Below are 18,527 nucleotides of genomic sequence, written 5' to 3' on the forward strand. Positions count from 1 at the left end.
TTTTTTTTTTTTTTTTTTTTAAGAGACAATATCTCACTTTTCCGCTGAGGCTGGAGTTCAGTGGCATCATATAGCTCACTGCAGCCTTGAACTCCTGGGCTCAAGTGATCCTCCGCCTCAGCCTCCTGAGTGGCTGGGAATACAGGAACATGCCACCACGCCCTGCTTAAATGATATACTTCTAAATAATTTATGGGTCAAACAAGGAGTCTTATTAAAATTAAAAGTTTCAAACTAAATCAAAATGAAAATATGCCATATCAAAAATCTTAGGAAGTAGGTAAGGCAACATGTAGAGGGGAATTTATAACTTTTTATGGTCATAATAAAAAGCAACAGGATAAAAATTGATCTCAAATTGAAGATTTGAACTTAGTTTAAAAAAAAAAAATGGTAAGCAGCTGTGTGCATCCCATTGAGAAAATGTGTATTTACTTTCAGAACAGTGACATTTCCACATGAATTGGCAGACATGATTGGTTGGTCTCCGGAATTTGCATAGTCTCATTGAACTGAAAAAATTGAACATTTAAATAAAAGATTGAATTTTTTTTCCAGATTTATTGACAAGAAGGAAAGGTTAAGTCGACTTAAGAGCAAGCAAGAAGAATTTCAAAAAGAGTGAGTTTTTTGCTTTACCTTTTAATTTGTAGAGATTACCTAGTTACTACTTGGTTTAATTCCTAGCTGTGGTATGCAGATATATGGATTGTTAACTTACTGAATTTAGGATACAGTCTCTTAAGTTGTAGAAAAAGAGTGCATCTGGGAGAAGTACAACAGGAGAGATTACCAAGTTTCTAGAAAGTATTGGCCTCAGACCTGGTGCCTAGTACACAGTGGATACTCAGTATTTGGGTGCATGAGTTAAACTCCTGGCCCTCATAATTGACCTGTGTCACATGGGTCCAGGACAACAGGCTTGATTAAATTAGTGCTGGTGGCTCCTGTAGGGCATTACTACATCCATTTACCTTTCTTCTTATATCTGTATCAGTGTTTTACAAAGTATGGTCTGCAGATGTTCTATATCAGAATTCATTAACTAAAGAGAATGGTTAAAAATGCAGATTCTTGGAATCCTATCCTTAGGTAATCTGATTCAGTAGGTCTGGGGTGAGGTCCAGGAATCTGAGCTATTAACAAGAAACCCTGATGAATCTTTTACACTCTGGGATTGAGAATTGTGCTATAGAACCTTCTGCACCAAACTGATCCAGTTACTGTTCTCCAGACACACTCCAGGTATCTGCGTCTCTGTGCCTCCATTCACAGTTTCTCTGCACCTCAGTGGTTTTCCTCTTCTTTGCACATCCTGCCCATCTCTGAAGGCTCTCTAGGGGTCATCTCTTCTGTAAAGCCTTCCCAAACCATGCCAACAGGGCTGTCTCCATCCCACAAATGAAAACAGTTAATATCCAAATGAGTGATCCCCAAAGTGTGATTCGAGCTTCTCAAGAGAGTCTGCAATGGTCTGACAAGCATATTCATGAGCCGTTTAAATCTTTCACGATACATCCTGCATTAGAAACCTGTTTCAATTTAACTCAGCAATTTCTCTAACTCACTCTATCACAGAAACTTTATTTTTTCCCATAGAACATTTTATTCCATACAATAAATTTTTAGAGATGCTGGCTTATGCCATTTCTCTGGGAACTAACCATGGTATTTTAGATAGTAATTTTTTGGGTAACACATTAATTATGACTGATGGAAATTATTGATTGAGGACAAAGGCTAGGGCTGTTAGAGAAATTTATTGTGAATATTTATAGACAGGCTGTTGGCAGTGTGAGTGCAAAAAGGAAGGATGTGAAAAAAATTGCAGAGAACAGAGAATTTGGAAAACACTTTAAATGATAATACCACATTGGTATTTCTAGCCATTTCGGAGAACTTATTTTTAAAAGTTGTTTGCATTTTTGAACTTCAAAACACTTTATCGTTTTAAGAGTCTATTTTCTATGTCTCTTTTCCATACAGAGTGTTAAAAGCTATGGAAGGAAAATGGATAACAGATCAGCTGGTAAGTTGTAATAAATATTAATACTTAAATTAGTATTCTTTATACTTGAGGCTACATGTTTTTAAGTTGGTAGAGTTAAAAAGTCATTTTGAGTTTAAACTTATTTTTGATCATATTTGATCAAATATTTGTTTAAATATATTTGCAGTCTGGCCTTCTCAAATATTTTATCTAGATATGAAAAACATTATGTAGGCAATTAATTACAGAGTCATCATAAAGGATAAATGAAGTCTGATATTGATATAAAAATACAAAATGGGCTAATCTCTATCCTTTTTTCTAAAAATTACTTATACATACATACTCCAGATGAAATAATGATTAAATGTAAAAAGTAAACTTATAAAGGCATTTAAAAGAAAATATGGGAGAGGATTTATGTATCTTGGGGTAGGGAGAACCTTTATAAGCCACAGGGAAAGCACTTTGACAGGCTACATAAAAGTTTAAAAGTTCTGTATGTTAAACATCCATAAGCAAAATTAGCAATTAAACTGGAGAAAAATAAGCACAATATATGAAAATAATTTGATTAGTAACACTTACTACTTTTGTTCCCTAATGAAGGGAGCATCCATCAACACATTTGTTTGGGCGATAACTTGGTGATAATTGATTATTATTATTATTTTTGTTTGTTTTGGTTTTTTTGAGACAGAGTCTCACTTTTTGCCCAGGCTAGATTGAGTGCCATGGCGTCAGCCTAGCTCACAGCAACCTCAATCTTCTGCGCTCAAGCGATCCTACTGCCTCAGCCTCCCGAGTAGCTGGGACTACAGGCATGTGCTACCATGCCCGGCTTATTTTTTTGTATATATATTTTTAGTTGGCCAATTAATTTCTTTCTATTTTTTTTAGTAGAGACAGGGTCTCACTCAAGCTGGTTTCGAACTCCTAACCTCAAGCAATCTGCCCGCCTCGGCCTCCCAGAGTGTTAGGATTACAGGCATGAGCCACCGGGCCCGGCCTGTTATTATTTTTTAAAGAGCACATGTAGTATATCCATTTTTCCTCCTAAAATGTCGGTCTTCATTTTGTTTTCAGGTCTATCATAAGATATACCTGAAATAAGTTGTGATCTCAGGTAGATAATCATATTAATCATAAGAGATCGACGTTTGTGATACTTATTGCATGCTTTTTTCAGAGATGGAAAATAATGTCCTGCAAGATGAGGATTGAGCAGCTGAAACAAACAATATGTAAAGGAAATGAAGAAATGAAGAAAAGTAAGTAATTTGCCTCCTTCCCTCCAGCCTTAATGAAGGGCTCCTGTGGAATTTCATGGGATGAATAAACTAGAGGGTCAGGGAAAGAGGTGAAGGGGTGGGAGCAAGAGCAACTTGGGAAGTTTAGTACTCTCTCCTTGTAAAACATTTGTATAAGAAATTTTTAAAATATAAACACAATTGTAGAGGTCTTAAAAACCTGCTACTTTCCTTGGTTAAAAAAAAGTTAGGGAATGTATGTCCCATTTGCCTTAGCTAACAGGAAGCTCAGAGTCTAACATGGTACTCATAATAATTAGTGGCTCGTGCCAGAAGCACAAGGTGTTGGCATTTTTCCCTTTATGTGAGTCTTCATATTTGAATCTTTATTTATTTTACATTATCATTTGAATCTATATTAATTTTACATTATATTTGTACACTTCATACTTTATCATACGTGGTTGTCAAAATAAGAGTCCTCTTAGAAATCCTGAGTCCTTAGAAACACTCCACATATTTCTGAAGATCAGTGTTTCAAGTTCAGAATGAGCACTCTAGCCCGGGTAACAGAGTGAGACTCTGACTCAAAAAATAATCATAAAGTTCAGAACGAGTCACCGTGACACCTTATGAATCCCTTTCTTGTCTACTCATTGCTTTCAGGAGCAGGTATTTTATAGTGGTGTGTAATGGTGTAAAGCTTCCTTTGAGAACGTCTGTCCTAGTAAAGTGCTTGAGTGGAGTTTCGTGTGATTACTAAGCTACAGAAGCAGGGCAGCATGGTGAAAGGCGCACAGAACTACCAACAGCTGACTTTTCACCCATTCTCCAAAGGCTCTGGTTCAATGGCAGCATGGAAACTTGTTACTCTTGTCACTTAGTGTTGGTTTACCCTCTTTCCCCATCCTCCCATGATGTTTAGGGATTTGCCACTAGGCGTTCATGAACCTCCTGAAATTGCTAAATTTACTGAGCATGCACATTTCTCTGATGAGCAAGTTTAAAGATTTGATCAGTTTTTTAAAAAACACATTCCTATCCCCCCAAAACAAAAACTACCACTGCAGAAAGTAAAAATCATGGCTCTAAAGCAGTGAGCCCTGTAACAGTGGTTTCCATCCCTAGCAACTCATCAGAGTCACCTGGTGACCCTTTTCAAATCTAGAAAGAGAATCCTGGGATCCCCCTACACTTAGGTTCTAAATGTTACAGCAGTGTCAAATGGAAGAAAAAAGCTTCTATAAGCTTACTCTGCATTTCTGTATTCCTCTATTCATGACTGGTAACAGTTTGCAGATGGGCCCAGATCCACAGGCCACACTTTTGAGTAGCACTACTACTGGCAGTAGTGACTGGTAGCCGGTCTGGTGACCTGCCAGGGTTGGGAACTACTGCTCTTTCGAAAGTAAATGCAATCCTGTTCCCAGTTTCTAGACCAGGCTCACTGAAATTTTACATTTTAAAGGCGTTAATTGATTCCAGAAGCTATGCTTGGACTCAAGCCCATGAATTAAGAGCTTGCTACCCAATAGTCTGTCTTTGTGTTATTGTTGAATTATCACATGTATTCAAGAAAGAGCACAAATTATAAATTGTAGAGCCTGATTAATTATTTCTCTAGAATCTGTTGATTTTAAGGTTTCATAATACAGATAGATACAGTATAATACAGATATACAGAATAAATAGGAAAGTTAGGTAATATGCAATTGCAGAATTGAGTTGATCTGTGCTGCAAAGTTACTTATCCTGATAAGCAAGTTTAGATTACAGAAATAGCATCAAATGTTTTGGGGGACATGGCAATGAGAGAAGGATGACTCTGAGTGCTGAGTCTGCACTGGGTGCAGATGGGGTGACTATGATGATTTTCTGCTATTTATGAGGAGTCATGATATTAAATTTGAAACTGTGCATTTGAGAACCTATAAAGAGCTCAGTGAAGATGATGAAAGTGAATGAACTCACTGGAAAGTAAGCATGTGATAGAACCAAGAGACTGAATGTTTTGCACATTCACACTAAGCTGTGGTAAAGAGATGCATCTAAGGAGAAACAAACTGTAAGAAATGTAATACCTGAATTAAATACCTAGGCTCAGTGGTCATCAATAAAAAAGGGTGGTTTGGGTCTAAAAACGTTATCAGGTGCTTGTTATATCCTAGTTAGGAGACAGGCTTCAGTGGGGCCCGGTATAAGGAACTAAGAGCTGTGTGCCATCAGAGTAGTCCAAACACATTGCCATAAGGTTCCAAGGAACAAAAGGTCTGTAGAGCATTTATGGAGGGGGACACCTTGCTGAATGAGTAAAATATGGACATTTGGAAAATAGGAGCAGCTTAGAGAGCATTCCTAGAGAGACGTTGATTTGAACAACCATATAGGGATAAGCATTTGGGGAACGGTGACTGGCTCAGCATCCATCCATCCACACATACACATTTAAGTGGTTCCATCTTGTGGAGGAGATTTGAAGTATGTCGTAGTTGAGCATGACTATGCTGAGGGGTGTGTGGAAGGGAACTGTGGATGTGTAGTTTGGTCTATTTGACGGGCAGTGGAGGACTGCTGAGCATTGGCTGGAGTTTATAAAGATTGAGCAAGTGAAAGAAGGCTTGAAGTTGAGCCAAGCTGGAGATGGGCTGAGGTTTGGTGAGCATTAACTAGGATTCTGATAGTGGGAATGAAAAGAAAGACCTTGATAGATTGTGGGACAGCAAACAAAATCGACCATTAGGGTGTTGAATAGGCAGTGGACACGTCAAAAATAATCTTAAAGTAGGGAAAGTACCTTAAAATGTATCAAAAGGAGACTTTCCTGGAAAAATAATAAACTTGGTTTTCAACTTTAGTATAAGCCTTTTAAAGTATCTGTCTGAGAGTTTACTACAACTTGTTTTTGTTACTCAAGTGAAATTTAGGTACAGCCTAACAGCCCTAACAGGCCTTAGGATCCAAAGCAAAAAGGACCTAAATCCAACAGGACGTGTGTGTGTCTCCTCTCCTCATTGTGTAGCCATACTTTTGTTTCCCTTACAGCAGTGCTTAAAATACTGGGCATATGCATGCCCACCCTGCTGGTTGCCACACCACAGCACTGCACTGTGACTTTTCAGAGCTCTGGTGCTATTTCTGTTGCCCATCCTCCTTTGCCAGATGTCCCCTTGCTGGGAGATTATCCATGGGTTCTCTGATTATAACCCAAGGCACACCTAAGAGGTTGATAAGGAAAAAAAGATAACCAGTAAGTTGTTCAAACTTAAATTAGATATCTTTTCTGTTCAGCATGACTATTCTTTGGTGCTTGTTGTAAGAAAGTCAGGTACTTCCTGTGCCATACTTAACCCTTTGCACTCAGATGTCGAGTGTGACTCGACACGGTTAGCAAAAATTATAGAGATTAAAATTACTCTTTGAATGTATCGATAATTTGAAATATAAAAATATTCAAATAAAGAAGTTTGTATGAAAAGAAACTCCAGTTTTTTATTCTACTGCCGCGCTTTGTAAAATCTCGGGTATTTAAAAAATTAAATCCCGAGTAGAATAAAGGAATCGAGAAAAAAGCAAGCGAGTGCAAAGGGTTAAACTTTGATAGTGGTTGAGTGACTCCTTTTTACTAATGAATGATTACCATTAGAGATCCAGAGTCCTCTTTGCTTTGTGTGTAATGTTTTCTTGAGCTAAACTCTCAAATTTTCCACTTAGTGAACATTAGTTGATTTTTATTGAGGTTCAGTTTAAATTGCAGGGGAAACCCTTATGCTTGTGGGGTGGGGTTCCTCAGTACACAGGAACTATTTGCAGATATAATTGTTGGGTATGATTTATTTATTTTAGATTCTGAAGGCCTCCTCAAAACCAAGGAAAAGAATCAGAAGCTCTACAGTCGAGCACAGAGGCACCAAGAGAAAAAGGAGAAGATTCAGAGACATAATCGCAAACTTGGTGACCTGGTAGAAAAAAAAACCATTGACTTAAGAAGTCACTATGAGCGTCTGGCAGATCTTCGGCGATCCCATATATTAGAGCTCACCTCTGTCATTTTTCCAATTGAGGAAGTAAAGACTGGTGTGAGGTACAGTAAGCAAGTCTTTTGACTCTAGGAATAGATCAAGTTCCAAATACTATTTTTAAACTATGTCAGCACCCCATTTAGTGGGCCTCATTCCAGGGTCACTGATTTTCCTGGTAATGAAACTTAAGTCTTCTGTGCTTCAGCAAACAGTACGTACTGCACAGGGCTGGGGAGGTAGCAAGGGTGAGGGGTGGGGCCCAGGCTTGTGGCTCTCACAGAGCTTCAGGTGAGGCCCTGACTCACACTCCTGATTAAGAACCATCTGAGGAGTGATGTCAGTTGCAATCCCAGATGGCTGTCTATTAGTTATGTCAAAGAAGCACGTTCTTGACCTTGAAGTCTTATTTCCTTGTCTGTTAAGTGGGGATTAAAAAATGCCTGCTTCACAGAGAAATCATGAGCTAATATGTAAAAAAACACTTGATGCTTGGGGTCTCTCAGGTGGTGGGTACTACATGTCGACTTCCTGGTAACTGTCATTTGTTGTATCAGCTGCTGTCAGGCACTGAATACTGTGGTTTTAGATTTTGGCGCTGGTGCATGGATACCCTAGGTATTTTTAAACTTCCCCACTGCTGCTGCTAATCAGCAGATTTGGAAACTACCATCAAAGGCTTTCATGTACTCTCTCACTGACCACCAGGCTATTCTAGTCGAGGGCTTTCCTGTCTCTTCTGGCTGCTCTCACTCTCTGTCACCTTTCCCTGGAATCTGATGGTAGTGGCCTCTTGCTAGTTTTGTAACTGTTCTTTCCTGCCTGTGCTTCAGTCTGTCTTTTAGTTTGTTGCCAGACTTGACTTTCTAAAAGCCTAGATGTCTGATTGTTGCTTCCAGCTTGAAAACTTACTCTCTGACTCTAAGTAATTTGTCATTAGTAAGAGTTGGCAAATAGAAATATAAAACGGCAGATTCAAAACAGAGCAAACTATAAAGTTTAAAAAGAGACCTCAAGGTGGCATTTTGGATCTGTGGGGGAAAGTTGGATTATCCAAAAATTGGTGTAAAGACAGCTGTCCAGGCCTTTGCGGAGGCGGGGAAGCTGGTGGAACAGAAATACCGTGCCAAATTAAATTCTGATGCATCAAAGATAGCAGTGTTAAAATACATCATAGTAGATAAAGATGAAGGCGCTGTTCTAGATTTTAGGAGACTGACAGCTGAATGCAATGTGTGGTCTAGGATTGGATCTTAAACCTCAAAAAGGCTATTAGCAGGACAATTGGAAATAGTTGGATAAAGTCTGTAAATTAGCTAATAGTATTGTAGCAGTGTTAATTACCTGATTTTTTTTTTTTTGAGACAGAGTCTTACTTTGTTGCCCAGGCTAGAGTGCCATGGCAATAGCCTAGCTCACAGCAACCTCAAACTCCTGGGCTCAAGCAATCCTCCTGCCTCAGCCTCCCAAGTAGCTGGGACTATAGGCATGCACCACCATGCCTGGCTAATTTTTTCTATATATATATATTAGTTGGCCAATTAATTTCTTTCTATGTATAGTAGAGATGGGGTCTCGCTCTTGCTCAGGCTGGTTTCAAACTCCTGACCTAGAGCAGTCCGCCCGCCTCGGCTCCTCAGAGTGCTAGGATTACAGGTGTGAGCCACCGCGCCCGGCCTCAAGATCTTTTCAGTTCTGACCACTGTATTTTTTTAAAAAATCTAATTTGTACCAACTACGATCATAACCATCCCTCTAAATTTTTATAAAGGCATTCCCTGTGACCAAAGACAAAAATCAGGTCCTTCCCCAAGTAATGGAAAGAGCTATGGGAAGCTTGGTTGTTCCCATCACAACCAAATGCTTATAACAAATTCCACCCCTGCACCAACAAATTATTTTATACCTTTGAATTGAGATACTAGAACTAACCTAAGTTAATAGTTATTCCCCAAACTAAGTTGCTACTAATGACTTTTTTTTTTTCTTTCTTTTTTATTGCCCAGGCTAGAGTGAGTGCCGAGGCAACAGCCTAGCTCACAGCAACCTCAATCTCCTGGGCTCAAGCAATCCTGCTGCCTCAGCCTCCCGAGTAGCTGGGACTACAGGCATGTGCCACCATGCCCGGCTAATTTTTTCCATATGTATATATGTATATATATATATATATATTAGTTGGCCAATTAATTTCTTTCTATTTATAGTAGAGACGGGGTCTCTCTCTTGCTCAGGCTGGTTTTGAACTCCTGACCTGGAGCAATCCGCCCGCCTCGGCCTCCCAGAGTGCTAGGATTACAGGCATGAGCCACTTTGCCCGGCCTTAATTACCTGATTTTGATCATTGTATTTTCCTGAATTGATAATTTGGGGAAGTTACATGAAGTATATACAGGAGAACCTATAAATTCTTGCAACTTTTCTGTAAGACTGAAATTTTTTTCGAAAAGAAAACATAAATACTAGAAGGGAAAACATGGAGAAATATTTTCTCCTATGCCTGTGCTGTTGTAATCTTTTACTTAGTATATATATTATTATATACCATTACTATATACCATTAATTTTCTTTTTTAAAAAAAAAAAAGGTTGTGGTTTTGAGTAAGTAATCCCTATATTGAGATTTCTTGTCCGTTTGCATTTCTCTAAACTCCTTGGATGGGGAAAAGAAGAGGGCAGTGCAGCTTAGAACTGGCCACAGTACCCCAGCCTTCACTGTGACAGCCAGTAGGAGCTATGTTGCACGTATGTTGTGGCAAAAGTAAAAAGATCGAGGCCCACCAGCCAAGAAAACAGAATCTAAACTTAGTGCAGCACAGAAGGCCCTTTTATAATAACACTAATACATTTCCCTTTTTCACTGAATTGACATTTGCATTGGTGGCTCAAAAGCCATGGTGGGACCTCTGGTGCCTTGACATGTTTAAGGTAGTAATGCCAAACTGTAGTTACAGTCATTATATTCCAGCATACAATTGCAGTTAAAAGGAAAAAAGGTAGTTTCACTCAAGAATATCCTTGATGAAGCAGTAAAAATTATTTTATCAAATCTTGACCCTGAGTATACATCTTTTTAATATATAGTTGTCCCAAGACCCCTGCAGACACCAAAATTCAAGGATGCTCAAGTCCTTTATATAAAATGGGGATAATATTTGCCATATAACCTATGTACATTCTCCCATGTACTTTTAATCTGCAGTCCCCACCCCCTGGGCCGTTGACCAGTACCAGTCCGCCACATGTTAGGGACTGGGCTGCAGAGCTCCACCCCCACCCCATGGAAAATTGTCTTCCATGAAAGTTAGGAAGTGGGGGTCGCGGAGTGGGGGCTGCACAGCAGGAGGTGAGCAATGGCAAACAAAGCTTCACCTGTATTTACAACCGCTCCCCATCACTGGCCAGCATCACTGACTGAGCACCCCCCTCCCACCCCACCCTTGTCTGTGGAAAAGTTGTCTTCCCTCAGACTGGTCCCTGGTGCCAAAAAGTTTAGGGACGACTGCTTTGAATCATCTCTAGATTATTTATAATACCTGATACAATATAAATGCTATATAAATAGCTATTTTTTATTTTATTTTTATTTTTGTCATATGGTTTTTATTGTGTTTTTTCCTCCTAATATTTTCAAGTCCGCAGCTGATTGACTCCACAGATGTGGAACCTGTGGATGTGGAGGGCCAACTGTACCGTGTGATGAAATGGGGAGCGCTCGTAAAGCACTTTAGCTGACGTGCCATGGTTGTTGGCTCAAGGAAAAACTCTGGACCAACTGAGTTGCAGACTAGCTGCTATTTTGTTGCACACTAATTGAAATTTTTCTGAGTTTTAATTTCTAACACAGTAAATATCGGTAATCTAGCCCATACAAACAAAAGTTCTTTAGGATCCTCAAAATGTTTTCAGTATTTAAAGGGGTGTTGAGGCCACATAGTTTGAGAGCCTTGCCCTCACTCATGATACCGCCTTCCTCACACACGTGGAGCTTCTATCTCACAGCTGGTTTGATCTTCATCTCTGATAGCAGTATCTTACCCGTGTAGATTCCGGTTAGACTCCTCTGCTCGTGTGCAACTTGGATGATCTGGCATATCTGGCAAGTACACTGCATGTCCCTAAAAGCCTGGGCTCTTGAAATCCATGTATGTCTTCTTTAGAGATCCTGCAGATGTGTCTTCAGAGAGTGACAACGCCATGACCTCCAGCACCGTGAGCAAGCTTGCCGAAGCCCGGAGGACAACTTACCTCTCGGGACGATGGGTCTGTGACGATCATAACGGAGACACCAGCATTAGCATTACGGGGCCTTGGATTAGCCTCCCTAACAACGGGGACTACTCTGCCTACTACAATTGGGTGGAAGAGAAGAAAACAACGCCGGGGCCTGGTGAGAAGCAAAATATTCTTTCAAAACTTATATACATACATACATATGTACATGTTTACATGAGATAAAATTTACATAACAGAATTAACAATTTTAAAATGAACAATTCAATGGCAAGTAATACATTCACAGCATTATACAACTATCATCTCTGTAGTTGCAAAACATTTTTATCATCACAAACTGAAACCTGGCATGGAAGTATTACACTTCCCCATGCTCCCCTCCGCCCAGCTCCTGGTAACCCCTAATCTGCCCACCATCTTCATAGATTTGCTTGCTCCAGACAACTCATGTAAGAGGAATCATAGAACATGTGTCTGGCTTCTTTCACTTCAGCATGCTGTTTTCAAGATTATCCATATATGAATGTCTCATCCCTTTCGTGGCTGAATAATCCATTGTATGGATATACCACATTTTTTATATTTATCTCATCATTTATTAGACTGAAAACTTTTTTATTTTACTGGGGTTTTTTCCCATTTTTTTTCTCCAGTTTCCTACAGAAGCAACACATTTTCTAAATGTTTCACCTTTTGGGGGTTGATAATTGCTTTGTTTATATAAAAAGACACTACTGGCCAGGTGTGGTGACTGACGCCTATAATCCTAGCATTCTGGGAGGCCGAGGCAGGAGGATTGCTTGAGGTCAAGAGTTCGACACTAGCCTGAGCAAGAGCGAAAACCCCGTCTCTACTAAAAATGGAAAAAAAAATTAGCCAGTCAACTAAAAATAGAAAAAAAAATTAGGCAGGCATGGTGGCTCACACTTGTAGTTCCAGCTACTCAGGAGGCTGAGGCAGGAGGATTGCTTGAGCCCAGGAGTTTGAGGTTGCTGTGAGCTAGACTGACGCCACAGCACTCACTCTAGTGCCAGCAACAAAGTGAGACTGTTTCCAAAAAAAAAAAAAAGACACTACTTGAAGTACATTTAGCCTGTTGAGTCCCATTTTTATACCTTTGTAATATATTTGTTTAAGCAGTCCTAAATGGATATTGAAATACCCTGCTGTTACTTGGAGAATGATTGTTCTTTTAGTCATTCAGCAAATATTTAGTGAGCACATGCCTTGTGTCTTGCACATTGCTGGGCGCTGGTGATACAAAGGTGACCAAGACAGCTGTAGCCCGAGAAGGGCATGAAATGAGTAAATGATGGAAACTACCTTACATGGAGGGTGGGGTTCTCTGGAAGGAGCCAGCAGCATCCTGGGGCAGGTGAGGGGACAGAGGAAGGGATGACTCCTCCATGGGTAGTCAGGAAAGACCTCTCTGAGGAGGTGACATTTGAGTTGAGCATTCATTGTTCTGAAACTACATTATAAAGTCCAAGCAATTCAACTTTGATTTCATTTATGCTGGGCCCGTTTAGGCCCATTTGCTTATATTATCTTCTAGTCAGCCAAAAAACATAAACAATGCACCATTTATAAAATCTGGCCATGAAGCTTCTATTTAATAAGTAAAAATTTTAACTGTCAATAATGATAAAATTGTAAACAATAAAATCTTGGTTCATTAGTATTTTTGTTGAAATTAAGGTTGTTTTGTGTTTGATTGTCATTTTACTTCAGACATGGAGCATAATAACCCTGCGTACACAATCAGTGCTGCATTGTGCTATGCGACTCAACTGGTCAACATTTTGTCTCATATACTTGATGTGAATCTTCCCAAAAAGCTGTGCAACAGGCAAGTAATTGAAGGTGGTACTATCATCTTTACCGTGGATCTCTCAATTCTGTTGTGTTCTTATTTATTCTGATTAAACCAAAAATAAAAATTTAAATATTACCAAGACAGAGAAGGACTAACTGGAATATTGAGACTAATTTCAAAAGCTTTATGTGTAAATTCATCTCACAATTATGGATAAAGTCTCTGAGAAGACCACAGAGACTATAAAAGGAAAAACCAAGATACTCAGAGGATATAATGCTGAATCTCTGTGTGTGTAAGAACTGGGTAAATTTTAACAGTTGAATTTTGTTGTTTTGTTTTTTAAAATAAAAACCTCACGTGGTTTAAAACTGGAAAAGAAAAGTAGAGATATACAGTCTACCCAGTTCTGCTAAGACAAGACCTTCCTACCACTGTCTAGTTATTCTTGCATTTCAAGCAAATTCAAGCATGTTATCTCTACCCCAACCCCCCCATTCAATCACAAATGGTAGCATGCTATACTACAGTGTTTTGCATTTTCCTTCTAAGTTCTTAATTATCTAACATATTTATGGGGTGCTTACTGTGTGCCAGACACTATTCAGGCACTGGGGGCTATTCTGGCGACAAAAGCATAAACCCTCTTGGAGCTTACATTTTAATGGAAGGCACAAGTAATCTGCAGTATGTCAGATGGTGTGATAAGTGCTGTAAAGAACATTAAAACAGGGTGAGAGGAAGGAATCGTGGAGGCATGCAGGGGCTCGCTGTGTTTCAGTGGGTGGGTGTGTGGTCACATGGGAACCTGGGGGTGACAGGGAGCAAGCTGTGTGGACCCCTGAGGAAAAGAAGCAGCAGGCAAAGAGAATGGCACGTGCAAAGCCCTGGAATAGAGCAGTGAGGGTAAAGAGGAAGGTACAGGTGCAGATCTTGTGGGACCTCATAGGCCCGTTGTATTCTTCAGCTGTCATTCTGCATAAAGTATATAGTTAGAGAGTTTCCTATCTATAAATGTACCAAGGTCTTCCCAGTCTTTGATAATTCAGGAAATAATCTTGTACATTCACCATTTCATTAGTCTGTAAATATTTGTGTAGAATTAATTTCCTGAAGTGAAATCGCTTGGTCAAAGGGCATATGCATTTGTAATTTGGATAGATGCAGTGAAATTGTACTCCATGAGGGAGTTTGTTCTTAGAAAGTCTCTGATAAATGCAATTTACTAAGGAGGCAGAGGATACAGTGTATGTTTTATACCTAAATATGGTGTAAATGGACATTTTAACATAGAATTCCTGCCTATAAAACCCACTTTATAAATTATTTTTGTTTTACAGTGAATTTTGTGGGGAAAACCTGAGCAAGCAAAAATTTACTCGAGCAGTGAAGAAATTGAATGCAAATATTCTTTACCTTTGCTTTTCCCAGGTATGGAAAATACATTGTGAACTAATTTTTAATCTGTAACATAGTCAGAAGTATTAATCAATTCTTTGCTTTTTCTAGCATGTAAATTTAGATCAGTTACAACCACTGCACACCCTCAGGAATCTAATGTACCTGGTCAGTCCAAACTCCGAACACCTAGGCAGGTAAGAAGGGTATTTGTTGCTTTTCTCTAAGTGTTGTTTTTATGACTACTTTTAAGTAGAGTTGTACATGTTAGCAGAGTACAAGGGCCTCTTCCCTAATCCCAAACTCACAAAGGACAAAAATAATACAGTCCCATACAGAAGGAAACAATAGCAATCACATCTGAAATTTTTGGTCCTTTTGTAATCATTTCTCAGAGAAAATATTAAACATTTTTAACACCAAGAATGCAATAGAAAGGCCGGGTGTGGTGGCTCATGCCTGTAATCCTAGCACTCTGGGAGGCTGAGGTGAGCAGATTGCTCCAGGTCAGGGGTTCGAAACCAGCCTGAGCAAGAGCAAGACCCCCATCTCTACTATAAATAGAAAGAAATTAATTGGCCAACTAATATATAGATAGAAAAAATTAGCCGGGCGTGGTGGTGCATGCCTGTAGTCCCAGCTACTTGGGAGGCTGAGGCAGCAGGATTGCTTGAGCCCAGGAGTTTGAGATTGCTGTGAGCTAGGCTGACGCCACAGCACTCACTATAGCCTGGGCAACAAAGTGAGACTGTCTCAAAAAAAAAAAAAGAATGCAATAGAAGAACCCAAATGTGGCTGGAGTAGGGTCTTCTTATGGTCTCCCTGAAGGCCAAAGGCCATTTCTTTGAACCTACATCTATTTTTCTTTAGCCCTGCCTAGCATGTGCCTTGTTTCTTTGCATTTTCTTTTGTTCCCACTCACTCCTTGCCCTTTGTTGTAATAGTTCTTCACAATTTTCTTTTCATCACTGAGTTAATCTGGTCCCCATTTGTTGGCAATAAAAAGGGTATTAGAGGTTTATGGGATGAACTGGGTTTAAACTCATTTACTTAAAAACAAGTCAGTAACAAAAAACACCAACCAGGACTGGTCTGTGGGATCTTTTTATTCTCGTAGGCCCATAAAAGCATGAAATATGAGGCTCAGCTTTGGTACCATCCAAGCATCTCTGCTCTGAGTGCTTACTCTTTTTTCCATACATTTCTGCAGAGATATGACATGGGTAATATATGTGCACTTTTGAAAGAAAACTCAAAGAAAAATAAGTGGTGGGAAAGTTCTTTTGGGATTCTCTGCCCCATCATCCATTTGTTTTGTCACTGGAACCCTAATCCCATTCATTGGTCCATGAGCGACGGAAACCTGAATATTAGAAATCCATCCCGGTATTAGTGGTTGATTTCTGTGGGCTCATTCACCATCTTCTCTGTACCTTATCTCTAAATGGCTCAGCATTAGGAAATTTATCCTTAATAATAGGAAGTAATATTTATTGAGCCAGTATTTATTGACACTGGGCCAGCCACTTTACATGATTTGAATCATGTCCTTCCTACTTTACAGAGAGGAGAAACTGAAGCTTAGTGTGGTCAAGTAACTCATGCCATGGTCACAGAGCCAATAAAAGTAGTGGAGCTACTATCAGTGTTGTATTAACATTGCTATGGAAGCCTTGCCAAGGAAAGGACTTTTTAAAAGAAATAAGGTATATTTATGTTGAGAAGAAAGAAACAAAGTTGCCATTATCCTAGATGATATAATTATTGAACTGGATATCCAAGAGAACTAAGAAATTTATTAGAAATGATAGTTCATCACTTATAAGTGCAAACATGTAAAAAATGATAGTTCTGTCTGTACAAGATGAACATACAAAAAGCAGCTGCTTTCTCTCATATGCCAACACCAACCAGTTAGAAAATGTAATGGAAACAATCTTCCTTTTTATTAGAGCAACAAAAGCTATAAATATATAGCAATAATCCTAATAAAATATTTGTAAAACCTATATAAAGAAAATTACAAAACTTCTTTAATGTACCACATGAGGAGTGGGACTGAATGAAAGAAGGCCCCAGGCAGTAAAGACTCTTAGGATTTTATAGCATGGGAAGGCTCCATACTGCAAAAAATGCCATTTCTCCCAAAAGGAAAACTGGTCCTATTTCATGGAGCCTTGACAAGCCGATTCTAAAGTTCAGCTAGAAGCATAATCTGCAAGGAGATTTAAAAAAAAGAATAATGAGGGGCCAGGCGCGGTGGCTCATGCCTATAATCCTAGCACTCTGGGAGGCCGAGGCAGGCGGATTGCTCGAGGTCAGGAGTTCGAAACCAGCCTGAGCAAGAGCGAGACCCCGTCTCTACTATAAATAGAAAGAAATTAATTGGCCAACTAATATATATAGAAAAAATTAGCCAGGAATGGTGGCACATGCCTGTAGGCCCAGCTACTCGGGAGACTGAGGCAGCAGGATTGCCTGGGGCCAGGAGTTTGAGGTTGCTGTGAGCTAGGCTGACGCCACGGCACTCACTCTAGCCTAGGCAACAAAGCGAGACTCTGTCTCAAAAAAAAGAATGAGGGATGGGATTGGTCCCTTTAAAAACACAGTATAAAGGTAATTAAGCCAGGTGCTGTTAACATGAAAATAGGTAGAGCGATTAGAGGAAGAGAATAGTCCTGAAACACGCTCATGTATGTGTGGGAACGTAATAGGATAGAGGTGGCATTTTGAATCAGATAATAGCTCAATAGTGTTGGGCCAGTTAGGTAATCATGTGGGGATTCATGTCATATTCCATATATTAAAATTCCAGACGATATGAAAGACCTTAATACTTGCTTGATGCTTAGATGTAAAAATAAAAAAAATATAAAAAAAAAAAAAAAAGAAAGACCTTATTTTTTTAAAAAACTGTAAAATAACGTAGAGAAAGGACAATGTTTTATAGTCACAGGGTGGGAAGGAAATTCCCAAGCAAGTCCCAAAACCCAAAAACTATTAAAGAAAAGTAGTTACATATTTTGAAACCCTAAATGTCTCAGGAAAAAGATACCATAAACAAAGTTAAAAGACAACCAGTAGATGAGTTTTATGACGTCTGTAACAGCCAACAGGTTAAAATCTAGACTATTTAACAAAATTTTTCAAGTCAATAAAGGAAAGGCCAACAACCTTGTAGAAAAATAGATAATTCAAACATGCAGTTGGCACAAGAGATGAAAGTAGTATTCAAATGAAAAATTCTTAAGCCTCATTCACAAATAAAGAAACATAGCTGGGCATGGTGAAAGCCTGTAGTCCCAGCTACTCTGGAGGCTGAGGCAGGAGGGTCACTTGAGGCCAGGAGTTCGAAGCTACAGTGAGCTATGATCATGCCTGTGAATAGCCACTGCACTCCAGCCTAGGCAACAGAGCGAAACCCCATCTCTAAAAAAAAATAAATAAAATAGAATAAACAAAATGTAAGAATAAAGAAATGCAGTTCAAAGCAGGTTTCCATTTTCAGCCATAATTTTGACAAAAATGGAAGAGATTAATGATGTCCAGTGTCGGTAGTGGTTGAGGAGAAAGGGCACTCTCATACTGGAGGTGAATTTCTCTGGAGGGTCTGAGGTTTTCCATGGGCTTGTTCCTAAGCCAGGTTTTCTGTTTACAGGTCTCTGCCCTACAGAAATACACAGCTAGGCCATCAGTCACATCCAGGTTTATGGCCAGAGCTTCAAAAGTCCCTTTGTCACACCTGCTTCCACCAAAATCAAAGCTTAGAGAAGATTATGAATGGAACCCGGGTGGGGCTTCCTGTTTCCATTCAGAACTGAGGA

General features: G+C 39.4%; 1 protein-coding gene across 1 annotated transcript in view; it reads left to right on the forward strand.

Annotated features, from left to right (window-relative positions):
* ATG14 (autophagy related 14) overlaps positions 1-18,527 on the forward strand; it is a 35,998-nt gene that overhangs the window by 10,775 nt on the left and 6,696 nt on the right. The window contains exons 2-9 of the mRNA XM_012757930.2: positions 559-621; positions 1,987-2,029; positions 3,180-3,261; positions 7,084-7,321; positions 11,414-11,643; positions 13,221-13,338; positions 14,646-14,736; positions 14,815-14,900. Coding sequence (XP_012613384.1) covers positions 559-621; positions 1,987-2,029; positions 3,180-3,261; positions 7,084-7,321; positions 11,414-11,643; positions 13,221-13,338; positions 14,646-14,736; positions 14,815-14,900 — 951 coding nt within the window. The remainder of the gene's footprint in view (positions 1-558; positions 622-1,986; positions 2,030-3,179; positions 3,262-7,083; positions 7,322-11,413; positions 11,644-13,220; positions 13,339-14,645; positions 14,737-14,814; positions 14,901-18,527) is intronic.

This window comes from Microcebus murinus, chromosome 6 (genome assembly GCF_040939455.1).
Source record: "Microcebus murinus isolate Inina chromosome 6, M.murinus_Inina_mat1.0, whole genome shotgun sequence".
Lineage (NCBI taxonomy): Eukaryota > Metazoa > Chordata > Mammalia > Primates > Cheirogaleidae > Microcebus > Microcebus murinus.